Source organism: Crocodylus siamensis, chromosome 9 (assembly GCF_052110815.1).
Source record: "Crocodylus siamensis isolate JL-2025a chromosome 9, ASM5211081v1, whole genome shotgun sequence".
NCBI lineage: Eukaryota > Metazoa > Chordata > Crocodylia > Crocodylidae > Crocodylus > Crocodylus siamensis.
The window spans coordinates 36,967,959-36,995,446 of record NC_143403.1 but is presented as its reverse complement, the minus strand read 5'-3'; the positions used below and the strand labels follow the sequence as shown (position 1 = coordinate 36,995,446).

General features: G+C 50.2%; 1 protein-coding gene across 8 annotated transcripts in view; it reads left to right on the top strand.

Moving 5' to 3' along the window:
• The window catches only part of CCDC102A (coiled-coil domain containing 102A), a 97,918-nt gene that overhangs the window by 29,439 nt on the left and 40,991 nt on the right, over nt 1-27,488 (top strand). For 7 of the 8 annotated variants that reach the window (XR_016444062.1, XM_090061845.1, XM_090061843.1 and 4 more), the window contains 7 exons: nt 4,929-5,999; nt 15,884-16,098; nt 17,878-17,986; nt 19,176-19,292; nt 20,994-21,203; nt 22,059-22,229; nt 25,024-25,127. Coding sequence is in view for 7 of the 8 variants with exons in the window: in XM_090061845.1 (XP_089917971.1) it covers nt 5,394-5,999; nt 15,884-16,098; nt 17,878-17,986; nt 19,176-19,292; nt 20,994-21,203; nt 22,059-22,229; nt 25,024-25,127 (1,532 nt within the window). In the remaining variant the exon portion in view is untranslated. Of the gene's footprint in view, nt 1-1,832; nt 3,166-4,928; nt 6,000-15,883; nt 16,099-17,877; nt 17,987-19,175; nt 19,293-20,993; nt 21,204-22,058; nt 22,230-25,023; nt 25,128-27,488 lie in introns of those variants that run through there. The other variant, XM_090061848.1, reaches the window with a different exon arrangement.

Here is a 27,488-nt window from a genome sequence, read left to right as displayed (position 1 = left end):
ACTAAGAAGGTGCAATCAGCTCACACAGGTATTTACACAGCCTCCTGTGACCAGAGAGCCCCTGGAAGGGGTCTTGGCCTGTGGGGAGCATGTGGGGGCAGGGCATTGCAGTGATCAGTGTTTTAGGATATAGTTTCTCAACCTGTGGTACGTGAACCCCTGGGGTACACCAAAAATCCCCGTAGCAAGGGGGCGCTGCTGCTCCCCCCGCCACCGCCAAGTTTGCACCCGGCCACTCGCCCGCGGAAGCTGGCCACAGATTGCTGCAGGAGGGGGAAGGCAGGCAAAACAGATGCAAACAGCTGCCCCAGGCTCTGGAGCCCGGCATCAGCTCTATGCTGGTGGTAGCTGCACGGGTGTCTCAAAGCAGAGAGCGGGTATATCCCTGCTGTCTGCTCTGAGGTGTGAATGCAATTGCTGCCAGCATGGCCGTAGAGCCTGGTGCAGCTGCTCAGAGCCCAGGCTGGGTACAAACAGCTGTGCCGGGCTCCCAAGCTCAGCATCAGCTCTGTGCTAGCAGCGACTATACACACGCCTCAGAGCGGATAGGGTCTGAGGCAGCACAACCCTCTCTGCTCTGAGGCACGTATGCAGTTGCTGGTATGAAGCGGATGTTAGGGCTGCAGAGCCCGGTGCAACTGTTTGCAACCTGCCAGCTGCCTGCTGCAGCTGCCCAGAGCTCAGGCTGGCTACAGGCGGGGGGGCCAGCAGCAGCACCGGGCTTTTCTGGGCTGCACTGCTGTAGCCCCCCTGTCTGCTCTGAGATGCACATGCACCCACCAGAGCCCTGAGCTGCTTTTTGCAGCCTCCTGGCTACAGCCAGCCCAGGCTCTGGGTAGCTACTGCCAGCCACAAAGCCCAGGATGCCTGCAGCAGGGCTTGCAACCTCCCAGCTGCCTCAACTCTGTGACTGGCAGCAGCTGCTTCCTTTTCTCTCTTTCTGTTGCCCTCTTTTCCTCTCTCTTGGCCTCTTTTCCTCCTCTCAAAACTATGGAAGCATTGTGCAACGCTTTAAATTCCCTAGTAATAATTTGACATGCCACACTGGGTTCAGCCCTCCTAGCTTTGGCCAGCATCACCTCCAGCCCAGGTACATACTTGAGTTGTACACCTCTAGAGTAAAAGGTGGCAACCTTACCCACACCAGATCAGACATCTGTCATATTATGGCCTTACATACACAGCCCTTCTTCCAACATATGGCACACATTAGTCTGTAAATATAAATTCCCCTGGAAAATTGAGTATTGAGGTACTTATTAAAATTTTCAGAAGTTAGGGGTACTTGCTACTTAAAGGGTTGAGAAACACTGGTCTGATGGAACAAACCCTCACCTGATAGTGCTGTGACCTCCCTCCTGCAGTGCAATATCACTGTGCTCCCTGGCAACATCCCTCTATAGCACCAAGATGTGATGTTTGACAGCTGTGCAACCCCTTTGTCTGGGCCCTTTGAAGCAGTGGGCTCAACGGCTTGCCCTAATGCAGCTACCAGAGCTTAATGGCAGGCGCTCAGTACCACTCAACACTGCTTCCCTTCTGGATTTGGCACTCATAGAGCAGGAGCGGATGGGCTGGGCATGTTTCACAGAACTACTCCCAGACATATTCCAGAGGCAGTGTGGGCATGTCCTATGTTCCCCTGGATTAAAGGGACAGTTTTCCCTCACTGAAGCATCCTGGATTTTCCAGAAAACCACATACAAGAGAGAAAGGAAACCACATACAAGAAAGAGGGATTATGGATGTAACAACCTTGCAATGATTCCTCAGGTGGTGGAGTGTGTAGTGATAGAAGTTTTAAGTTAAAGATGCTCCCTAACAGGAGACTGAGGGAGCTGAGAACTGGGAGATGGTCCCTCAGTTAGGGAGCCCCAAACTGGGTAGCTAAAAATAGACAAAGGGTCTGCAACAGTTGCTTACTACTCCACAGTAAAGTCCATTGTTTAGTTCTTATTCAGTATATGCCATCACTACAGAGAAGAAGCAGAGATGAGGCTATTTGTGGTCAAAATACTCCCCATGTCCCATCTTCCCCTGCTCCATTGTACTCATGCACGTTGCACAATATCCTTTTGGATGTAATCAGGTTAGATTAAGCATTTGCCTAAAGCAGTGGCTCCACATTGACCTCCCTCACATCATCTTCCATTTCCAGTTCCAACAGCTCCTGAATTTTGGGGAGCACACACACTTTTGTAGTTGTATCCCTCTCTCACATTGTGCATGGGCGCATGCTCATGCACATGCACACACACACACGTCTTGGTGACCAGTTACATTTAAGACCCTTTTGGTTTTGACCACTTTAGACCAAATTCAGCCTTTGTCCACTGCAGCGTCTGGATGAGCACAGAGCTCCATGTGGTGCAGGCCCTCTGGAACATGACAGCAGTCCTGAATTTTAGCTGAGGCTTTTCCCCAGGGGCAGGCTGGACAAGAACAGCGAGATCCCCTCCTTCCAGAGACATGTCATAGCCAACCAGGCCAACGGCTGCAGCTCACCTTGCTTTAAAGATCAAGCCAAGAGCTCACTCTCTGTTCCTGCTTTGTCTCTGCCAGCAGAGAAGTCTGTGGAGCTGCTTCTAATGACATGCTCTTGGCAGGCTCACCAGCCCCCACTTGCCCCTTGGGCTCCAAGTCTTTCTGCACATGTTTCTATATATATCTGTCTGTGCTCAACTGCCCTGCTTGCTCCCTGTGTTTCTTGTGAGAGTGTGAAGAATTTACCCCCAAACTGTCTGCTTCCTCTGCACCTCCCAGGGCCTGGTCCAGCTCCCAGCCTGGGCCCCCAGAGCCCTGTCTGCGCAGTGGAATGCAGCACGACACGGACACACACACAGCTGGAAGCCTTGCAAGTGCTTTTCCAAGAAAGGCTTGTAGCTCTGTTTCCAAAGTGCACTGCAGGGATGGGGAGGGGAAAACAAACTGTGTGAGATTCCAGCTTGGGAAATCACGTGTAGAAAGACATCTGCCAAAGCAGCTGATGAGAGAGGAGGTTATGACATGACTTGCTCATGGTCTGCACAGTTCTATGCTAGGAAAGGATACCTGATCTGAGGAGCTCCTGAATCTAGCAAATCCAAGGCATAATGAGATCCAGCAGCTGGAAGTGGAAGCTGAACAAACTGGAATCAGGAATGACACAACTTTGCAACAGTGAAGGTAACCAACCAGTGGAACTGCTCACCAAGGGATATGGTAGATTCTCCCTTACCTGGAGCTTCCACCTTAACAGAAGATGTTTTTCTAAAGATACACGCTAGCTCTCCCACAAGTAGCTGTGCTAATTATTCTGCTTTACTGTGGAAGTGAATATTAATTCCCTCCCTTGCAGTAATCCCTGAGTGAAATTCTGTGGCCTGTGTTATGCAGCAGTCATAATGGTCCTTCTCAGTCTTACAATGTATTAACTGCTGTGTTCTCCATACAGCTTGCAAATCACCTGTTCTTACACAATCAAGTGTTGACTCTTGGTAGCCTTGTACAGCCAATACAGTTAGGGGAGGATACATTAGTTTTGCCTCTGGTTTGCATATCAGCTGCACCATGGGTTCAGTTCTGGCTGGAGAGTGTTTGATGCAAGGGGCAGAATGTACCTAGCTGGTTAGTCATACCCCAGGCAGGTTTTGCAGCATTGATAGCTTTGAGGGCCCAGCTACATGTTCAAATAAAGCTGAATAGAAATCTGCTAGAGAGTTGTTACACATTTTCAAGCACTAACTTTATAGCTGGTTGGCTTATAACTGGATAATCATTTTTATCATGTGCTGATTACTTTGCATGTGTGGCTGGTCTAAGTTTATGGCACCATTAATAACTTAATTGTGCGATAAGTACTTCGCATTTGTGATCAATCTAAATTTACTCCACAATTAACCAGTTATAGTAATATACATAAAATGTAGCAGGGGCCTTAGTCTGTCAACTGGAAAATATGGAGAGAGCAAATACAAGCATGCTGTCCTGCATGGTGTCTCACCCGCTTGTAAACCACTGCACTCTGCAGCGATTCCTTTAGTGAGAAAGAAGATAGAGCAGGCTTTTTTTTTTTCTATATTGTTACAGGTCTGTGACCATTTAGACCAATATTTACAAAAATGGCTACCAGTTGTTATCCTCCATGTTGTGGTAGAGATAGAAAGTTCGTAGTTAGCTTTCTTCCTACAACAGATGATGTAGTCATCCAAAGATTTTTTCCTAGTGGCGTAACTAGGGTGTGGAAACTGTCTCAGGTGCTGACTTATGGAGAGGGAAGCCAAAAAATGGCTGTTCTTGGTAGCAGCCAGAAATTGCTGCTGTCCCTGTGCCTTGAGCACCTAGCTGTGTCACTGTGCTGCTAGTGGTTGCACCTACTGGGATGTCTGCCAGTTACCTGCTTCACTTGGGTGTCTAGTCTGAGACATGGGGGCCTGGTTTTTGGAGGTGCCAAATTCTTCTAACTCCAAGTAAATTTGACTGACTGGTGATTTTGGAAGCCTGCCCTGAGGAAGGGGCCTAATGTTCCATAAATGCTGCCCTCTGATCATCCATGTGCTGAAGATCAGTCCTCTTAAGTGCCTCAGTGTGGGCACCCAATATCACTGGTTCTTTTTAACCGTCTTGGTCTGAGGCCTTACTGAGCCATCAAGAATCAGAACCAAAGCAGTCACTTTTTACTGCCTGTGCTGCAGGTTTTCACAGTATTGTTTCCCAGTGGCTCTTTGCAATGCCCAAAATGATGGGAGGACCATAACATGTCTCTAAAAAGGCTATGATATGAGAGAGCTCTGGATGGTTGGCCCCTCTCCCCTCTCTGTAAGCACCCTGCCAGCCAGACCTAGACATGATGGAGGAGTTACCACCAAGTTTGAGGTCTGATGCAGAGTCCTGGGTTGAGTTGAGGGATAGTCATCAGCTTGTACCTCACACCTTTGTCCTCCTTTCAGGTCTCCAGGTCACCCTGTCTCTGGACTGTGTCTGGCTGTGACATATATGAGATACGACCTCTGTCAGAAGAGCATCACCCTCACCTGAGATCAAGGGTATGGAGATGCCCTAGCCACTAGCCATCTCCCAATAAGAAGGTGCCAGAGAATGTCCTTGCTTCTGAAGTGCTGTCTGCTGTGTCTGACAGGGACCAGGTGGGGGATGCTGGGACCTGCTGGATCACCTCAGCTCTTCTTCATCTGAGGCTTCTTTTGAAAAGGGAACAGCTGCTTAGCTCATCATGTCTGGCCTGTCTCTGACCAGGGACAGGTAGTGATTCCTCACATCTATTGCTGTGGCAGTTCTCTGTGCCTGTCCACACGCAGTGGGTCTGGGTCCTGAATTCTCCACCCCATGCCCAGGGGCCAATGTAAGAGAAGCTACTGTTACACCAGATCTGACATTGAGCTTGACCCTGGGCCACCATGAGCCAAAGCACCAGTTCTCGGCTAGCGGACTCACCTCAGCTCTCCAAGAGCAGCCTCCTCAACATCCTGGGCAGCCCCCAACCTGAGAGGATGAGCCTGCCGGACTCCATGCCCCCTACCCCAAAGAGTGGCACACCCTCGCCGGGGCCACCCCAGCTCCCCCTCTTGGGTGCCGTGTGCCTGGACAGTGACTGGGAGAGCCGGGAGGAGCTGCGGCTGAGGGAGCTGGAGGAGGCACGGGCTCGCGCGGCCCAGATGGAGAAGACCATGCGCTGGTGGTCAGACTGCACTGCCAACTGGCGGGAAAAGTGGAGCAAGGTGCGGGCAGAGCGCAACAAGGCCCGGGAGGAGGTGCGCCAGCTGCGGCAGAAGCTGGAGACCCTAACCAAGGAGCTGACCAGCCTCAAGCGGGAGCGGCAGGAGGTGCTCAATGAGAATGAGCAGCTTGGCAAGGAGGTGGCACGGTTGAAAGGGGAGGGCGAGGAGGAGAAGGAGAAGGAGAAGGAGCTGGACAACAAGGTGGCCTCAGAGAAGGAGAATGATGGCTCCCCAGACCAGGAGCCTGTGCGGGATGTGGGCTCTGACAAGCTGGCTAGAAACAAGGTGAGGTGGGATGGGACATGGGGCGGTCAGGAGCACAGGGCGGGCAGGAGCACAGGGCAGTATGCATGCACACAGCTCCTCCCCTCCCTGGTCATGGCACACTTACTGATGCACGGACAGACACGGGGCTTCTTCCTGTGCAAAACAGGGGCCTGAAGGGAAAGCAGTGTGACCCAGTGGAGGGAGCACTGGACTTTGAACCACTGGCCTAATGGTGACTTTAGGCAGGTCACATCACCTCTCTGGGGCTCAGCAACTCATTCTGTCCATAGAGAGATCAGTACATTTGGCCCAGGAACAAACTCACTGAGGCCCACGAATGATGCGTGCCCCCAGTGGCTGGGGGGGCACAGTGGCGGCGGGAGCATGGTGGCAGCAGGAGCGTGACAACAGTAAGCAGGGAACTCCCACAGATGCCACCGGTGCTGTCAGTGGCAGGGGAAGGGGTTGAGAGCGCTGACTAGGGCTCAGTCACCACCTGCAGGCGACCACCCACAGACAGTGTCAGCAGCGCCTTTTCACAGGGGGTGCACCGTCACACTCAGGGCGTACATGTGCATCCGTGTGCACCCCCTACGCATCGCCAACGCTAAGGCCCATGGATAAAACACTCTCTACAAGAGCCATGGATGGGAATAGTCAGCGCCTGACTGAGAAATGTCAGTGAGGTTGCAGTTCCCCCTCAACCCAGAACCTCCCTGACAATGTGAGCATTTATCTTGATGCCTCCTCAGAGCCCCAGACGGGATGCAAGTCAGGAGGACTTGCCTTGTCTTCCCAAGGACAGGGCATGGAACAACAAAGTCCACCCCTAGCTGGGACTTCAAGCCGTGTCCCAACCCCTTAGACTGTATGCACATCCCCCACAAAACAGCTCCCACAACAGTAACATAACTAGGGGTGGCAACTGGGAAATGCTTATTTTGAGAGGGCACAAGAATAGCCAGTGCTGCCACCCCAGCTGCTACCACCCAGAAACTCCATGTTGAACCTCTGTTTCACAAGCCTTTGAGGATGAAGGGGCATCTTCTTTTGTAAAACAGTATGTTGGACCCTCTCCCCTTTATGCTTCCCTTGAAGTGTCTGTCCCCTCTCAGTTTCCAATCTCTTTCCTCTCTCTCTTTGGCCAGGTTTAAGTTCATCCTTAGAATCAGCAGGGTTATTAAATGCTGCAGCATTTTTCAGTGGAGAAAAAAATGTATTTGCCTCATGTTTGTCAGTGAACAGCTTGTCCCAGCCAGTGGGCCAGTGCTAATGGTGACCATACATCTTGCTTTCCCTAAGGATAGTCCCATGGTAAACACCTGTCTTGGGTGTCCTGTTGATTTAGTCAAGTTGACTGGTTTTGTCCTGTTTTCAGCAGGAGATCTTGGGGGGACATTTAAGAAAGGACTGTATGGTGCTCTGCCCCTCTTCCGCCCCCCCCCCCCCCCACACACACACACACTCTCTTGCTCCCTGGGGCTGAGAGCAGAAAGTGCCATTTTAAAAGTAAGGAAATATGGTCACCTGAGGTGGCACTTTTCAATAGCTGTGCCCCATGTCCATGTAAAGGGTGGGGAAGGAGATGCAGCTCAGATTTTCCTGCAGCTTCAGGTAGAGACCAAATTTAGGGTCTGTAGTTGCTAGGCCTGACTCCCAGAAGCCAGTCACCAATGGCATAGAGGAATGCACAGGGCTGATCTTGCAGGGAATAGGCTCTGCCCAGGCTCTCCTACATCAAGACAGGTGCCTAGCTCTTCCTATGCCACAGGGCAGCCGGCATCTGAGGGCTGGAGCCCAATGCCTGTTTGTAGTGGGGACAGAAATACAATTTTCATCCTGGCACATTGCTGTGTCTGTTCCAGAACAAACAGGAACTCCAGGCCAGGTCTTCTTCTCCTAGGGGCTGGATCCCAAGCCCATTTCCAGCAGAGCACAGACTCTGGATTCAGATGCTTTTCTTCATTTACAGGAGTCAGTCACCCCTGGGCAGGCTTGCCCCTCCCTGATGCTGATCCAGCAACCTTCATCTGACAGGGCAGGCACAGGAAGAATCACAGGTTGTGATCTAAGAAACAGCTTATGACCAGGGATCCGGATTTTCCATTTCCTGTTGGAAAATAGAAAAAAAACATGAAATTGTTTCTTTTAACCGAGAAAAACACAGATTTGTCATTTTAATTGAGAAATATGCAGATTTTCCACTTTTGCAAAAAGCTCTCTGCAGGCTGGCAGTGGTCTCTCTGCAGCCTGGAGAGCAGCTTCTGCAAGTAAGTTGGTGGCGGGGGGTAAGGATTGAGGTTCCTAAAGGGGGGGATGGAGGGAGGGAAAGAGTGAGTTGGGCTAGGGCTAGGGCTGATGCCCAGCTTGAGCAGTGTGGGGCTTGGGGCCCAGGGCTGGAATGTGAAGTCGTAGGGCCCCAGCAGGGAGAGGGATGGAGCCACAGGCAGTTCATCCAGGGGGGGACAAAGGGGTGGGGCTGGTTCCTTCCCGCTGTGTGCACTTCTGGGGGGGCATGGGAAGCACATGCCCCCCAGCTTTGTGTGTGGGGCAGGGGCGGGCTGCCTGCTGCAAAATTAGGCTTCCCACCCTGCTGCCTTCTTCCAGGGCCTTCACAGCCCAGCAGGCAGGACCGGGCGGGAAAGGTTGTTGCTGCAGCAAGCCCTGCACTGCCCTGGCAAAACACCCCTTGCCCACCTAGCAGCAGCAGGGGTGGCAACCTGGAGTTGTTCCCCTTGCTGCTGCTGGGCAGGGAGAGGGCACCACCATGCCATGCCAGCAAGGAGCTCCCAGCGGGGGCAACGAGCTTCCCCATCCAGCCCTGTTCCGCCCTGCCATACTGGGTCCTGCCTGCTGGGCTGTGGAGGCCACGGAGCGAGGGCAGCAGGGCAAGGAGTCCAAGCCTGTAGCAGGTAGCCTACACCTGACCTCCCCTCACCCCCTACACACAGATTCTGCTCTGGCGGCACCAGCTGTAGGGGAGGGGGAGGGGGAGGGGGAGGAGGAGGAGAAGCTGGGCTGGAGCTGCTGTCTCCTACAGGCAGCAGCCGGGGTTTGGGCACTGCAGTGGGGAGCAGGGGGCTGCAGATCCAGGTCCCTGGCCCTGTAGCCTTGCAGCTGGGGGCCCCCTCTGGCAGGGGTGAGGGGGAGGACTGTAGGTGGGAGTGAGGGGCACCAGCTGGCCTGGGTGGCTGTGACTTCGGAGTGAAGGGCCTGGACCTGTGTCCTGGTGAGTGATGGGGGAGGGGGAGGTCTGATTTTCCATGTTAAAAATACCAAAATTTGTAGGTATTTAGAATTAATTTTATTGTAGTGATTGAGGCACTGGTAGTGGTAGGCTTCCAAATTGTTTTAAAATTGTGAATATATCAATAAAACTGTGTTCAGTTGATACCCATATATATAATGGTGTTTCACTTTAATCACGGATTTTTGCGGGGTTTTAATAAGAGAATTTGCAACTTAACAGAGAAAATGAGGATCCCTGTTTATGACTGTTCCTTCTCACTGTCAGGCAGGCAGAGGGCCATGCTGGGCCTTTGATTCAGGCTTAGCTTATTTCCATTGTCCTGCAATTCCTGCCAGACCCCTCAGTCCCTCCAAATCCAGAGACAAGGGTTAGCTTTTAACTTTAGAGCAGCAGTGGGTTTTAGTTGTTAAACAGCTGTGTTCGCTTTCCTCCCTTGGGTGCCTGTTCCCAGAGCCTAGGTGCATGATACTGACCTCTGGGGGCCAGAGTCCATCACTGCATGCAGTATTGGGTGTTCAGGGGATTTATATGAAAACAAGCTATACATAGGGGCATGAGGTGTGGGGGGTGCCATGTCATTATGACTGATCTGAGATGCATTCAGTGGGGAGTATATGCCAGAGGAGCAGTGTGAAAAGAACAGGTAGTTTTGCTAAAGAAAATTAAGAGGAATTGTCCTTCCTCGATAAGGCCAAATAGCTTTGATCGAAAGCAGTGAACTTCCCTGGTTCTGTGAATTCAAAGCAAGGTCCTATTTTAGTGGATCATTGAGCTAGTAATTTTATGTGCACAAAAATCAGAGCATTCAAAGATTCCGCTCCTGTGGCAACTATAGCAGCTTGTCTACATGGGGAAGTTAGTGCTAACTCCCGTTGGAGGCACTTGAATGCGCACTGTCTCTCACAATTCACTCAGTTCACCACCAGCAGACTCTCGATGTGCCTAAAGAAAGGTGTTTGTGCCCACATGCTTGCAAAGAACAATTTTCCCAACTATTTATTTAATCTAATAAAGGATATCACAGTTACCCAAAGAACCTTGTCTCACTGTATCCCCACAAGAAGGTAACGTGGAGTAGCCAGTGCATTTTAAATTCACACCTTTGTTTACTGTACACTTGTTTCCTCACCTATACAACCCATAACTTGCCAAATTGCCCTTCTTCTGATTTCAGTGTCTTTGGATGTAAAAGTGTAATGCAACAGAGGCAGAGGTTTTGGCAGCCGTAAGTAACTTGGCATGTCCCAACCTCTGTGTATGGTGTGTGGGGAATCTTAGTAATTACATGGGGCTATCAGAGAATCATAGGTGTGGAAGAGACTTCAAATGTCATTAAAGCCAATCCCTATAGGGGGGTTAGTTTAGGTTAATTTAATTTCCTTCTGCTCAAATAGGGAGATGTCCATGTGTCTGTTGGACTTTGCCCAGTCAAATAAATGAACATGTTAAGGTACTTCCTTGAGGGTCCCAGGCTGTGGGTTGTGAGCAGAATGTAAAATACAGAAAAGGTGGACTGCCAGAGCTGGCCAGATCTGCACCCAGAGAGGAGACAGCCTAGGCCTGTTCTAGTGCCATTATTAGGCTGGGTTGGGGTGAGATCCAGAATAGGAACAGATTTTTAGGGGCAGGGAGAAGCTGGAAGAGATGATTAGACTAGATGACCATGAATGTCCCCTTCAGCTATGAAATCTCTGCCTCTGCAGTCTGTGAATCTATTCCCCGGATCCCCAGAGTCAGCTCAGCCTTGTACCTTTCTGAGGTAGGTGAATGAGTTCTGCGCAGATCAACGTGGGTGGATGAGACCTTCTAAAACTGTCCTTTGATTTAAACCGAATGGACCCTGAGGCGCTGACAGCATAGTTCTATAATAGGAGTCACGCTACCCTTGGCCAAAATCTACTTCTCCGGGCTGTTCTGTGCAGTTGTTCTCTGCATCCTGGCTACTGCCTCCACCCACATTTTACAGTAGTTCTCTGTGGACCTACTTTCCTATAGCAAATTTCTCTTGCATGGATTTCTGGTCTCGGTACTCCTTTGGAGAATCAGTTGCCCTCAATAAATGAGCCTCAGCTCTCTGAAATCTGCTGCACCTCCTGTTTCCAACTTTCAGTCTGCTTGGTGCCTTTGTACACGATCAATAACAAAACCCACCGAGCAAAAGGGAGCTATAAGTAATTTGCCAAAAGGTCCCTTTCGGAGGTAGAGAACTTGTCATTTTGTACCTAATAATTTAAAGAGGTTCCTGCAGCTGACAGAGGTCCTACCTTCCCATTCCCATGAGCCAGACTTTGGTACCTCCGCGCAGTTGTTCCAACACAAATGGAACAACCATTTGTTGTCTTTGTAAGCAAGGGCAATGTGGCGTGACTCATGGTCGATGCGTACCTGCAGTGTGATGTCAAATGGAAGCATAAATGTCACTAGGTATACTAGTGACTCAGGAAGAACTAGTACTTAGTTTTCTTTGTCCAGGTGTAGACTTCAGTGCTTTCTCTCCCATTGTGCTGTTTTGTGACTTCCTCTGAGGCAACAGGAAAAACAGTCTCCTCAGGACTGATGGTTTCTCAAGACTTGTACACAGTTGAATTTTATAGTGATGTAAAAACAGTGCAAGCTGAGCAAACACTCCTAAGCTAAAGAAGCACTGATTTTCCTAATCGCTTAATTTTTATGGATTTTATTTAAAAAGATGAACAAGCAGATACAAACTTAAGCAAGCATATTGCTGAGCTCATTTGCTACAGCTTTACTAAGCTAATTAAAGAACAATGCAATGATCAAATTAAGGTCAGTTAAGATTAAATTGATAAATCAGGACAGCCAATCACTATATTAACACAGCAGGTAATCACCATGGCATTGTGAGGTGATAGAGAAGAAATTACTGTGTTAGCATTGCTTTGGGAGAAAGGAAGAGGCATTTTCCCATTAGTCAAGTACTTCAGCTAGTGTAGCAAATACTGGGTGGTAATTTAGCTCGGGAAAGATAAAGGATTTAAGTGTTCACAGGACCCAGGTATCTGTTCTGGTATTTGGCTTTTGCCAAGCTGACTTGCTCAAGCAGATAATAATCTGGTCTTGAGCACATTAAAGAAGTACAAAGATCTGCGTGCCCAGGAAGCTTAACTTTAACACTTCCTCCTTCAGTCTTGGTACTGGGATAGGCTCTTGGATATTACCTTTGTTCCCCTCCCAATCATAGTAACAGATGGCCAGACTCTATTCTACCTATTAGGTGCTCAAGACCCTAAGAAACAGCTAATACACAAGGTGGGTGGATCCTTCTTCTTTTAGCTGCTTTTTTGTAAGCCTGTCATAAGGGTTAGAATGATGATGGTGTACTGCAAGAGTAGATAAATGAATAGATTTTTATGGCTTGAACAGTGTGGAATAGAACCACACATAAGTGCCTTAGTCTACTTACATGGGTATAGGTTGCAGCTGTGTTGGTTTAAGGACATAGGCAGACAAGGTTCTTTGGGTAAATCTGATCTCTTTCATTAGACCAACTCAGGTTGTTGGAAAAATTCTTTGCAAGTATAAATACACTTCATCAGGCTGAGCTTGCAAAGAAGAATTTTTCCAATTATTTGAGTTGGTTTAATAAAAGATACCAGATTTACCCAAAGAACCTTGTCTGCCTTAATCTACTTAGGTACCCAGTAAATCTTTCTGGCTCAGAATCTTTCCACAGACTTAGCTTAGAGGTAATGGTTAGAGATCATCTAACATCTTCTGAATAGCACTATAAACTCTACTGGCCAATTCAATGGCAGGAGTTCCCACAATCACTAATGCATTCATACATGCTAAGGGAAAAAGAGGAGAAGATGGGTGGGGTGCCCGTTTATTAAAACAAAGGTGTTCATTATGAGCTTGAACTTTTGCTTCATTCCTTGATGTCTTTAACTCACACAATTGTTATTTGCTAGCCAGAACGAGGCAGTATTGGCTGGTCAGAGCTTATCACATGTGGGCTCTTTCCTCAGGTTGGAAGTGGGTCAGGTTGACTGTCTCCCCAGCTTAGGTCTTTCACTTCTTCCACCGGATGGCATAGCCTGGAAAGGAGTGGGTGTGTTGCTCAGGCTGTTCAGGGCAGGAGAGAGCAAGAGCCCCAGTTCTTTCGCACAGTAGCTTAACTATAATAAGGATTATTTCCTATGGGTGCCTCCTCTGGGACCTCTTTTGTGGATTTGGGGTCAGTTAAATGGATCCCAGTGTATGGGATCATCTTTGTGGCTCAATCCCCTTTGTGGGCAGTACTTAGGCCTTACATCAGGGTGGGAAGATCAATTGCTGAATAACCCTTTATTTTGCCACATCAGCTGAGTTGACCACAGATCAAATGTTCTTTCAGAACTGGGAAAATCAGGGACAGTCAGGGATTTTTGCTGCCAGCTCTCCAGCTGAGGTAACAGACACAAGGCCCACAATCAGCAGAAATTATCTTCGATAAAAATACCTACTGACCTCATCAACACGTTCTTGCATGCTGGCATTCTCTTCCTGGCAGCTGCTGCAGCTTTCTCAGCATTTCTTAAAATATTTTAGCTTTCTATTGACAAAGAACTGGGGAACAGACATAAGCTTGTAACTTGTGCAAATAGCTTTTCACGTAAAACAACATGCACTTTTTTATATTTGATCAAGATAAATTGTACTTGTACTTAAACAATTACGGCTTCCTGGGCTCATATTAAACCTAGACCTGTGCTCTCATGACTGATGCAGTCAGTTAGTGGAGAGCTCTGGGACCACTCAGAGTGGAGAGTGCTGGCCTAAAATAATATCATTATTGTAGGCTTGGCCACACACAGTTTTGTGCTGGTTTTAACTGGCTTAGTGCAAGGAAGGATAGAATCAGAAGTTGCATTTGTCCCTGGTCAAGTTGTACCTGAGTTATCCCAGAACAAAAATATCCCAGGATTTGTATATATACACATCACCCTTCTAATCCATGTTTAGTGAGAAGCTAAATAAAGTGCTGCTTTTCTGCCATTGGGTCAATAATGCAATCCTGGGATAACTGTACAGACAAACTTTGCAATATCCTGAGATAAACTGTTAACTACCTCTTATCTGGCAAACTTTTTAATGATTTATCCCAGAACAATGGACATGGATGTCTCCACAACTGCATTTTGTCCTGGGGTAAAATGTCTTATCCCAGGATAAATGAAACATCTCTTTGCCACTGAAGTGGTATAACTAAACTGGAGTAACCATCTAGGGCACATCTACATGAGACATTTACTGCAGTTGCCAAATTAGCTCCACAATAAACATTTCAGTGTCTGTACATGCAGTGCTATTAAGACAGAGGAAACTAATTAACTCTGCTGTAGGTTTATATTTTGTAAATACAAGTACTATCCTGTGGCAGAGTGTTTTACTCTATAGCAGCGCACGTGTAGACATTGATGGAGCTTGTTGGAGCACAAGGGTGCTTCAGTGTGGAGGCTGCCTGCTGGCTAGCCTCCACACTGAAGCATCCTCATGCCCCAACCTGCTCCTCCGCAGCATGCTGAGCCAGGTCAGAACAGTGCCAGGCTGGCAGGCTTACCCCGGACACCTGCCAACCGGGGCTGCTCCAACCCAGCTCAGTGTGCTGCAGTCCTGGGTGCATGTTCAAACATTGTGCCCAGGAGCAACGCACTCCACCGCAATATGTTCTAAAGTTTATTGCTGCACCTTAATTGCACATATAGATGCATCCTTAGTGGACTTTCCTTAGTATTTTGGGGCCTATTTCTCTTCTAGGAGTATCTGTGCATATTCTGTTCCAACAGATTCCCTGCCACTGCAGTAGTCAGGGCACTGGGGGAATCCTCTCTCCCCTCCTCTTTACCTATTGCACTTTGCAGGGGTTTTTATGACATGCTTTGTGGCTATGGTCAGAGGATTTTGTGATTAGTTTGCAACTTATATACTTACAAATGCAGAGGATTGGATTTTAAGGCCCCCAAAGCCCCTTCCAGTCCTACATTCCTGTGGCACAGTTACATTGGTACAAGGTGAGTCCACTGGCCTCACCTATGTGGTAGTTACAAGGTTGGCTGACAGGCTGCTGAGTGCCGCACCCCTTCCGTTGTACAGTAGCTGTGCAGCCCAGCCATGATTTGCAGAAAGCACTGAAATCCCTCTGTATCCGGGCACCCATACTACTTTCAGCATGGGAACCCCAAGACTGAGACATTGAACCTGTTGAACCAGGATCTTTGTGATCCACAGCAAAACAGATCCGTGGGTCTGGGTTGTCCAGCTGGCAGCCCATAGACCACATGCAAGCCACAGGTGGTGAATATGCAGGTCATGGGTCCCGACAACTGCCTCTCTTACTTCCACAGCAGGGGAAACTGGGGTTCCCAGCATCTCAATGAGGGCTGGGGGGAGAGGGAGGGCACATGCCATTGGCACAGGTTGTACAGCAAGGGAAGATCCAGGGGGGTCCTGAGCAGCCCACATGATAGGGGGCAGGGCCACAGTAATAGGAGTTGAGCAGAGGTGGTCTCAAAGAATACAAGGGGTGCGAGAAGGAAACTGGTAGGTTGCTGGGTCTCTGCTGTGTCTGTATGGATGGTTTGAGAAAGCTCTGGCGCACAGCAGCACTGTTGTGATGGTCCTTCTTCTTGGCTAATATGCATCCTTCCAGGAGTTTGAGCTGATGGAAAACATACTGAAGAGCAAACAAGAAGGGTCTGAATGGGACCAGCGGAGTGTGGTCAGCATCCGGACTTCCTTCACCCGCCAGGAGAGGAACCGACTGCTCTGGGAGGACATGAGCGTCATTGAGGAAGATGCCACTAAAGTGACCGCCCTGAAGTTGAGGCTGGATGAGTCCCAGAAAGTGCTGCTGAAAGAGCGGGAGTGAGTGCACCCTGCTACATCACTTTCTGCGCAGTCACGTGACACACAAGGCAGGGCAGGGAGCTAATATGTAGCCTAGGCAGCTAAGCACTGAACTTGAGATGTACCTCAGTGTGACGGGGGCAGCTCTTGAAGCCAGGTCTCATGTCAGCCCACCCACCTGTCTATGAGGCAGTCTGCCCAGTCTCACCTGCCACAACTTTGCTGTTCTCAAAACAGGATCAGCCGCAAGGGGACCCCACTGGTCACTGACTGGTCGCTGGGGAAGGCAGCTAAGGTGGCACCAGTCGTCCATGCACATTAATTCTGCCCTCCTCTCACTAGGGCCTCTCTCACTCTACCCCCTCTCACATCAAGAACTTGTCCCTCTTGGAGTGGCCATAGGCTTTATCCAGATCATGCCTTGGGTGGCAGATGTAGTCTTTTGGGCCTCTCCCGTGACCCTCACCTGGGTAGTGGTCAGCCAAGTTCCTGACCTGGGCCAAGCTTGCCCTGGCCCCTCCTGGGGCAGCTTTACATAAATGTACACTATGCCCCCAGCCCTCTGGGGCTCCACACTTCTCAACTTGCTCTCCAGGGGGGTGGCCTATGTGCTGCCCTTCAGGCTGTCCCACAGCCCTACTCAACACACCCTCTCTGCACTGCTCTTCAGGCTGACCCTCAGCCCTACACAATCCTCTTGCAGGCCCTCACTACCACCCCCTCTCTAGGGTTACACATCTACCCCATCCTTCAGGGCTTTAGGGTTTCCCTCTCCTGTGGACGCTCAGGTGGCCACAGCTGTACCTGGCCTCATCTGGATCTTACCCCTCTTTGGGCTCAGGTGGCCATAGCTGTGCCTGGCCCCCTTGTACCCACAGTTTTGTGGGGGATAGGAGTTAAGGCACCTCAACCCACCTTTCACCCAGGTGGTAACTGGCCTGGCATTTCCTGGGGACTCCCATACCACCAGGAGCCCTACCAGGCCACCCATTCTCAGCAGGGTGCAGTTTTAGGCCCAGGACCAGGAGTCTCCTAGCTATCCCCATCAGTTCTTGCCCTTACCTCATGGTTTTTCCTGCTGCAGCTCAGCTAGGCAATGCTTCTGCCTTTACTGCCAGTAGAAAACTGCTATATTTATATAGGCAGTCAGTGTTTTAAAATGGTTGCCACAATCAAGCACCTGCTGGCTGCTTGACTCTCAGGTTCCCTAACACTTGAAGAGCCCTCAAGTGATCTGAGTTATACCTCAAGCTAACCCACATATGATGTGGCTCATAGCTGCTCTTGTTAACAGCCTGAAGCCAGAGGGAGCTCTGTGTTTTTCACTGAGTTTTTGGGCCCAGAATTCAAATGGAGAAGAATCCAGTTGCTCGAGCCAAACGGAAATTTTATGCAAATCAAACCCAAACTCATGGCTAGTATCTGGGGGAAAAAAAAACTATGCCAATATGTTCAGTGGTATTATGTTGGTGTACACCAGCTGAGATTCTTTCCCAACAGTCTTAATGGGCAAATGACTTATCTCCACTCTTGTAGATGTAGATATATTCTTTGATACCCTAGGAAGAAAATAATCTTTCTCTCCCAAGACTGCAGAGTCTATGTCATCACCCATGGTACCAGTTGCAATCTGGCATGCCCACAAGTAGTCTTTAGGGTGCCATTTAAAAGATATATGCCCCTAGGAGTAGACTTGAGTCCCTGGGATCCCCCTGGGGCCAGGTGCCGGGAGAAGTGGGAGCCTTATCTTAGCTCTATTAGATCCTGTCCCCCCACACCCTGTTGCCTCTGTTTTAGGGATAAGTTGTCACTCAGCAAGAACATCGAGAAGCTGGAGGGTGAGCTCAGCCAGTGGAAAATCAAGTATGAGGAGCTGAACAAAAACAAGCAAGAAGTGCTCAAACAGGTGAGCAAGATGGTCTGACCACATTCCAGGTGTCCCAGGGATGCCTATATCACATCCAACAGTGCTGGGGAGTTTGATCTGTCCTGCATTGCACACGTCATGTAGCTCCTTCGAGGTGTGCACCCAGCACCACTGTGGGGATCAGCTGAGCTCAGGAGAACAGTTGCCATTGTTCTAGCCTGTTTTCTCAGCAGTGCTCCCGAGCACTGTTCAGTGCCATGCAGACATGCCCCCGAGGCCCAGAGAGGAGCCAGGGGCAGAAGGTTGCTCAGATGTGACATGATCCTGTCTGTGCTTGCAGAGAGGAGAGGCATGCACAGTTGACCTGGCCATTTCTGAAAGTCCAGAGGTTACAGGGAGGTGGGAGATTGTTTCATTGTGTTTCTCTGTCTTGAGTAACCTGAGCTAGCTAATGTTTAGTATCCACTAGAGGGAGGCCCTGCTCCAGGAAACCATTCCACAAAGCCTGAGAAGAGCATTAATTGGCACCATTGACTTAACTAGGTATGTAAGCGAGCTCCTTGGTAGTATGGGGGTGAACAACATACATTCCCATGGGCCAGATGCAGCCCACCAGGGCAATCTCTGGTACTCACTATAATTCATTATTGAGCAAAAAAAGGATCTGAAAAGCTGAACAGTGAGTCCTACATCCTCACTGCTGGTCCATTTATTAATCCAGAGTTAGTTTGGTTTCCTGCCTGCAAAAGTGCTGCAGATCACACCCAATCGGAGCAGATCCTCCCCTCCCCCACCCAGCAGCAGTCTTCCATCAGAAGTAGCACCTTGCCAGTGGCCCTCAGTAAAGTTTGACTTGGGTGTCCTTGCTACAGCCACTGAGTCAGAAGGTAGGGGCAAAACAGGGTTCACTCAGGAGACAGTTCCTTACTGGCCTGTGTAGTGACTGTGAGCCCACTCAGAGGTGCCAGTCATCCTACATCTGCAGGCCCATCCTTGATCTGCTGCAGCGGCAGGATTTCCTGCAGAGTGTGTGGCATTAGAGCAGGTTCAAATGTCAGTGAGTGCAGCTACCACCCACGTCTTTCCAGGTATCTATCAGGAAGCAGGATTCCCAGGCTGTTTCCTGTGATATCTTCACACCTGGTGGTTCCCTATTCAGCCAGGACTTAATGCCAGTATGGTTCACAGTGCTGCAGAACCCTCTCTGCATGTCTCCATCTCCCCATAGCTGAACATCCTGAAGGAGCTCCACCAGGATGAACTGGGGCGGATCTCAGAGGACCTGGAGGATGAGCTGGGGGCCCGCTCCAGCATGGACAAGAAGCTGGCAGAGCTTCGCACAGAGGTGAGGGTGTGGGGTGTATGCAGGAGGTACCATCACCCCCTTAGGGCTGAAATGCATCAGGCTCCTAGAAGTCTCTGGAGGCTCAGCTCACAAGAAGATGAGTGAAAATGGGACATCCAGGCACCTGATCTCAGCATCTCAACCCAAATTTGTTAACAGAATAGCTTGAAGCAGTGGAAGCAGGGTCCCAATACAGCCCCCATCCCTGAGCACTGCCTATTCACTAATGTGTTTCGCCTTAGAGGACCCATGCTCACTGCTGCCTTCCATTCTAGCAGAGGGGTGGTCCTGCGTTTCTGCTTCAGGGCTCCCCATGTTACCCGCCTAGAGAGCACTTTGAGCATACTGGGTGTTGACCAGTAGTAGATGGGGGCCAACTGGATACCAGGTCCTAGTCCCTCCTTTATGATGCATAAGCACCTGGGAACAAAAACAGAACAAAACAAAATGAAGTTCCCTCTGAGTGTGGGGCGTCACGAGGGCTTGAATGCTTTGCTGAGGAAATGGGTCTTTCATTGAACCTTGGAAGTGGCAAAGGCATTTCACAGGCAGCAGAAGGGACTGGAGGCATTTGGGAGAGTGAAGAACAACACAGAGCTAAAGAAGAGAGGCAGATGAGGCTGTAAGGGGCAAATTCAGGCTAACCTTAAAGAGTAAAGATGGTGGGATTTAGGAGGGGGGCCAACCCCATGCTGTCCTGCACATAACATCCTCACTTGGGTTCTGGACAGTCAGCACAGCAGTGTCTTGTGGAACAAGGCTTTGGTCTTGGACTGCAGGGGATGCTCTAGGCCAGGGTAGAGATGCATTGGCAGAGCCTGGTGGACAAATGCAGGGCAGAACAGGAGAGCATTGAGGTATGTGAGGAGCCAAGGCTGGGACAGCAGGGGGTTCTGTGGTGGGGGCTGAAAGTCTCAGCAGAGCTGTGGAGCAACAGGACTGGGACAGCTTGTGTTGCAGGTCAGGATAGAGGGGCAGTGGCAGAGACCGAGGCCCCTGTGGGCTGGTAATAACCAAGAGTGCAGCTTGGAGTTGAGGCTGCTGGCAGAGCTAGGTGTGGAGACTCAGAAGTGGAAAGGGTTGCTAGGGCACATCTGCCTTTGTTCTGGTCCAGTTTAGACTGCCCCATGTATCATGTGAGAGCAGAATGAAGACGAGGAGTAGCTGAGTGAAGATAGATGCTGGCTTTTCTTGTGTTAGTGTCCGGACTGATCCGTGGCTGCACTGGGTACATACACCCTGGATGTTAACACTGGAACACCCTGGACCAGCAGCCAGCTAGATCGACTCCTGTTGTCCATATACTTTGCTTATCAGTGAGCCTCCAACAAGTGCACATTTCCCAAATCCAGCTTGGACTGAGGTGGGGTCCTGCACTTCCATGGGAGAAATTCCTATAACCACCAGTCAAGTGATGTCTCCCTCTCATGCCTGGCCCACAGGGAAAAGAGAACTGTTCTGCTGCCAGGCAGGGGAGTTACTCCAGTGGCTAAAGTGGAAGAGGCCTCTGTCTTGGCCTTGAGTTCTAGTCCTAACAAAGGCCCATGGTGGGAGAAGGGGTGACATCATGCACAGAAAGGGCACCTCTGTGGGCTACTTGGGTTGACCTTTAGTAACTAATACACAGTTACCCTCTGGCTTGGCATGACATATGTGTGTCTCTGTCTCTCTTTCTGTCCGTCCCCAACCCGGCCCTCCCAGATGGAGCGGCTGCAAGCAGAGAATGCAGCAGAATGGGGGAAGCGCGAGCGCCTTGAGACAGAGAAGCTGAACCTGGAGCGGGAGAACAAGAAGTTGCGGGCTCAGATTGAGGACCTGGAGGAGGTGCTGGCCCGGAAACGCCGGCAGACAGCCAGTGCACTGGACACCGATCTCAAAACCATCCAGGCTGAGCTCTTTGAGAAAAACAAGGTGAGACTGTCAGGGGCAGGCCCTGACATCCCAGCATGGGCACCAGTAACAGTGGGGCTTGGCTGTTAGGACCTCAGGAGAAGACTGTTGCCTAAGGAAACCCCACAGGCCAAGAGTGAACTTGACCTTTTGATACCAGAGAGTACTTGGTGCTTACAGCTCTTCCCACTGTTCTTTAGCTGGCTTTGGGCTTCTAGCTAATAAAGCCATGTCCCTGCTTGACACTTCCAGCCCTGCTCTTTGCTACTTCCTCAGCAGCCTTGAGGCAGTGGTGTCCTGGTTCTAGCTCAGGATCTGGAGGCATGGCCCTGTTCACATGTACATGCTCAGTGTGACAGGATTATACAGAGGACATGGGATGCCCTGAATGGGTGGGAGAAGAGATCCTGGCTCCTCATGTCAGGCAGTGGTGGCATTGCTAACAAGTCAGCCCATCTGTAACCTCTGTTCTCTATGATTGTAATCCCCTGAAATCCATTTGTGACCTACCACCTTAAGAAATCAGGTGGGACAAGTTTACTAAAGAAAACAGAGATGAGACAGAGTGGTTAGGGTACAGGACTTGAGTTCAGTTCCCTTTCGGGAGCTCAGTGACTGTATGTGATCTTGAGTAAGTCATGTTCCCTGTCTGTGACTCGGTTTCCCCATCTTTAAAAGGGGAATAACAGTGCTGAGTCATGTAAGGGGGGAGGCAGTAGGAACCTCACTTCACTGCTAGCATGTGTGCAGTGCTTGGAGAGCCTTCAAGAGGCTACAGGACGGCAGAGGGTTATCAATTCCATGGATTAGTGCATCTCTTGCACCTGTTCTGATCTGAGCACTACCTATGCCCTAATTATCACCACCCCGTCATAGGAGCTGGCTGACTTGAAGCACATCCATGCCAAGCTGAAGAAGCAATACCAGGAGAAGACAGCTGAGCTGGCTCATGCCAACCGCCGTGTGGAGCAGCATGAGGGCGAGGTGAAGAAGCTGCGCTTGCGAGTGGAGGAACTCAAGAAGGAGCTGGCCCAGGCAGAGGATGAGGTTGGTCCATGCACACATGCCCTGCCTGTCACTCCAGTGCAGGGGGGTGGGAGCCTGCAGAGTCCAGTGGAGTCACCCTCAGCAAAGAACTGGGATTTGAGGCTGGCCATTCAGACGTCCCCATTCATCAGCAGCAGTGACCCCCAGTCCCTGAGGTCCTGCAGATCGCCCACTGGTCTGATTAGAGGCTGAGAAAGTACTGTGATGCCACTGGGGACCTGGTTGTAGCAGCTAGACAGGAAGGACAGTGTTGGGCTGGGACTCAGCAGCTTTGTTGCTTCATTGAATGGAAGGTCAAATTGGACCATCAGCCTTCCCTCTTGGGTATCACAAGACACTTTAGGGCAGTGTTTCTCAACCTTTTAAGCAGCAAGTACCCCCTAACTTTTGAAAATATTAATAAGGACACCAACACTCAATTTTCCATGGGATTTTATATTTATAGACTAATGTGTGCCTTATGTTGGAAGAAGGGCTGTGTATAAGGCTGCGATATCACAAATGTCTGATCCGATGTGGGTAGGGTTACCATCTTTTACATCGGGGTGCACAACTGAAGTATGTACCCGGGCTAGAGGTGATGCTGGCCAAAGCTAGGAGGGCTGAACCCAGTGCTGTGCAAAGTGTGGCATGTCAAATTATTACTGGGGAATTTAAAGCATTGCACAATGCTTCCATAGTTTTGAGAAGAGGAAAAGAGGCCAAGAGAGGAAAAGAGGGTGAAAGAGAGAGAGAGAGATAGAAAAGGAGGCAGCTGCTGCCAGTCATGGAGCTGAGGCTGTTCCCAGCAGGTGGCTGGGAGGTTGCAAGCCCTGCTGCAGGCATCCTGGGCTCTGTGGCTGGCAGCAGCTACCCAGAGCCTGAGCTGGCTGCAGCCAGGAGGCTGCAAAGAGCTGCTCAGGGCTCTGGTGGGTGCACGTGTGCCTCAGAGTCGACAGTGTGGGGGCCCCTGAGGCAACACAGCCCGGAAAAGCCCAGTGCTGCTGCTGGCCCCCACCTGTAGCCAGCCTGAGCTCTGAGCAGCTGCAGCAGGCAGTGGGCAGGCTGCAAACAGCTGCACCAGGCTCCACAGCCCCGGCATCAGATCCATGCTGGTGGAGACTGCACACATGCCTCAGAGCGGACAGCAGGGATAAACCTGCTCTCTGCTCTGAGGCACCCATGCAGTCACCACCAGCACAGAGCCGAGGCCGGGGCTGCGGAGCCTGGGAGGCTGTTTGCAGCCTGCCTGCTGCAGCTGCCCAGAGCCCAGGCTGGCTACAGGCAGGAGCTGGCCGCGGCATCAGCCTTTTCCCAGCATTCGGTGGTGGTGTTGGGGGTGCAGATTGAAGAGGGCTACAGTGAATATTGGGGTGGCAGCAGCTCCCCTCCCATCAATGCAGCCCACCCCGAGCGTTGGGAAGAGCCAGGTGCTGCTGCCAGTCCCAGCATGCAGCAGCAACCTGCTCCCTCCTCCGTGTGGTGAACAGGGCCCCAGGCAGGCCGGGTCATGGGGCAATCTCCACAGTGCAGGAGAGAGTGGGGCAGCACCCTGCCCCTACCACACTCCCTCCTACACTGTGGGGGTCTTGGTCTGCCTCCCCCACCTCCCCCCAAGCCCAGGCAGGATAAAGAAAGAAACTTACCTGCCTGTGGCTGGGTCAGCAGAGAGTGTGTGGGTATCTGTGCGCCTGCCCTCCCCCTCCTGCAGCCATTTGTGTCCGGCTTGGGGGGCGGAGAGAGCAGCTGGACGGAAACCTGGCAGTGGTGTGGGGAACAGTGGTGCTCCCTTGCTACAGGGGTTTTCAGTGCCCGTGTACCCCCTGCCTATGTCTCACATACCCCCAGGTGTACACATACCACGGGTTGAGAAACTATGCTTATGGGTGGCTCTATACTATCTCTACACTGCTTTCAAGACTGCTGCTGAAAAGTAGTTGAGGAGTGGGGTGAGGGGTTTATTTTTTGGCAGGAGCCATGAGAGGAGCTTAAATTAACAAAGACATATCCTAAATCTGCTGATTGCCCCTGTGTTGGGTCCAAAGTTTAGCTTTGGTCTGGTTTCTGGAAAGGCTTCTGGTCTGGATTTGTAGATTTGGCACTTCCCACCATAAGATATCCTAGTGGAGGTCTGGCTTCTTGAATGATCTTTGTCAAGTCAGTTCCAAGTGGGTAGGTCACTGTTCATGCCAATAACTGATTCTTGTTGGACAAGGTTTGACTCCATCCCTCAAGATGGCCACTCTAGATTGGCAGTGAGAGAGGTGTATGGTGCTGCTGGTCCATTCTGTCCCTGTTGTGTGGGTAAACTGCCAACAAGTCTCCATGCTGATCTTGTGAAACCACATCTAGATGCAAAAGGGCAGCCAAGGCATCTTGGCTTGTCTACGGGCCATGGGAGAGGCAATTCTTGTTATATGAGCCTGTACAAAGTTCATTTCACATGTGCCATGCAAATACCTTAAAAAAATAATAACTTGGAATGTGGATGAGATTTGAATCATCACTTAGGGATGGTCTGTGTGCCTGTGACTAATACCCAGCTATCCAGTTTCATGTCCATCCAGCCATCAAGAGAGGCCAAAACCAACACACAAGTCTAAACATCCAAGTAATTCAGTGCTACCACCTTCCCACCTCCTGCCGTGGTCAGCTGTACCATAGGCATCATCCTCACTTCTCAAACACATGGCCTATCCTGCAGACCATATGTGTGTCAGTGCTTGGGGTAATGGGGTGCAAAGGACTCTGGCTTTCTGCTTTTGCTAGTTTCAACCATCAGCTGAAGACAGCTGCATTTCTGTCTGTTTTGCAGTTGGATGAAGCCCATAACCAGGCCCGGAAATTGCAGAGGTCCCTGGATGAGCAGACAGAACAAAGTGAGAATCTCCAAGTGCAGCTGGAGCACCTGCAGTCCAGGTGAGGGGCCCCACAGGCCCATGGGAAGCCCATGCAGATAAGGCATAGGGGAAGAACTGTTTGGGAGGATGGGCATGAAGAAGGTGAGAGAGAGGAAGTGAAGGCTGGGGATGAGTCATTGGGGAGGTAGAAGAATGGACATATCAGAAAGCAAGTAGTACAAGGAGAGGGAAGCAAAGACACGATGGTACAAGAGCTGGAATAGACACTGATGATGTAAATGGGAGAGGCAGGGCTGGGCAATGCACAACTTGCACTGGATTAAGCAGGATTCTCTTTACACCCAAATGTGAAACAGGTTAGTTAATCCCAGTGTGCACGCTCATTTCAATTTGAGGGGACCATTTCAGCTTAGTTTAAACGTGTTTCTGATCTACGTTACCTAAACCAGAATCTGCCTATTTTAAACTGAAATAAAATCATGCATGCAACCTTTGGGAGAGGTTTAACATCTCACCAGGGCTTGGGCAGCTGAACAAGCCTCCACAGTGGGATCCAGGTCTCTGAGCAGTAGCTCCCTCTACCACTGACAGCTTGAGGTTTGGTTTGGGTTTTGTTTCTTTCTGTCCCCTGTGATCTGATCCACTGCCACTGTCAGACCCAGGAGGCACTCAGAATCTTCCCGCCTGATGGGTGCTGTGACCGAGCAAGGGTCTCTCATAACCAAACTGAAGCCAGGCAGTACCCAAACCTAACCCTGACTCTGCCTTTTTGGTGGTACTTGTATGGAGACCTCATGTCTCCTGACTTGTACCTCCCAAAGTCACTAAACCACAAATGATGCCATAACTAGTTAAGGGAAGGTTGTTTGGGTCCTTGGGCAAACTCCTGTGGGAGCTATTTGCATGTCCCTGGATACACATTAGTCTGATGCCTCCTGCTGGGAATGACGACTGGAGGAGGATTGTACCAAGGAAGGGAAAGGTGCGGGGAGGAATCTGACCCGTGAATTATTTATCAAGTACAGCTGAAGGAAATTCTCCTGCTCATGACAAATTGCTGCTCTACAGCAAGACGACTTTCCAAACTGGGCTAATCCACTTAGCATCTCCCCCTTCCCACAAGGGATGCCTGTCAGCTACTGATGGGAGGAGAGGGAAGGAAGTTTTATGAGGAGGGAATGTCGGGCAAGTGCTTTTAAAGATACAACTTATCAGCATGTGTAGTGATGGATCGCCAGGGTCTGCAGGGGCCTGCTTTCTCCTTCACGCTCACTCTGTCTTTTTGTCACTTTAATTCACGAAAGGTCTGGAAGCTAAAAGCAGGGGAAAATCTACCTCCATCCCAGCAGTTTGGAAAGCCAAGGGCAGCATCCCCTAGCAACACCCAAACCTTCCTGCTTCTCACAGCTGCTCAGGCAGTCTCACACAAGGAGACTTGGTTTGCACTTTGCAGCTGCTGCTTGGTCACCTGCAAGACACCCTGCAGGGCATTTTAAAGCATTTTTTTTCTGTGTGGTTATTTTCTTTCTGCTTGGAGAAGGGGAGACCTATTAACCTTTCCCTTTTGCTGGTAACCTTGTCCTAAAACCCTGGAGGGCACAAGCAGTACTGTGACATGAGGGCAGGAGGCCCAGCTTCAGACTCTCCTTACCCACATCCAAGGGATGTGTATGGGATTCTTGTCCTCTCCTGGGCCAGCACTCAACACATCCCCTCCCATTCCCAGAGGTGGCAGCTGGCCTAGCTTGGGTTGAAGTCTAGGGTGACATTATATGGGTTGTCCCAAGATCTTGCCATGGTCCCTCAACAAAGAAAGTGAGGTAAGGACCTGTTTTTAAAAACATGCAGAGAAGCTTTGCAGGGGAGAAAGTCCAGGCTTCTCCTCTGTGCATCACAAAGAAGCCAAAACAAGTCTCAGATATGGTTTCGCTCCACCATTCCCCTTTAAGTACCATATGTGAACAAAGTAATGACCCCAGCATGGACACATTATAGTTCCTGTAATGGGCAAGGGGGCAGGACCCTCTGCTGTCAGAGTTCCTTCAGCAGAGCAAGGTTCTTCTAAATTATTTTGTCATAGTTCACATGAGCAAGATGATACCATATCACAAGACAGGTGAAACAAGGCTTTGGATACACCCAGTACAAAGGCCTTGTGGATATTACAAGTGGAGATGCCATGGTACAGCAGTGAGGTGGGATGGGTGGAGATCAGGGTAGACTGTACTCATAAAAAGGCTGGTCATTACTTCTGGGGTCTTGTCTCTGCAAAAGTGCAGCCACATAGAGAAGGTGAGGAGAACCTGGAATGAAAGTGAATGAGTTCAGCAACTGTATTTTGAGGGGTACTGATAGGCTTGTCAAAGATTGGGGGTAGGGGGGCTCATCACCCTCTAGGTTCTCTGTTGTGTGACAGGTG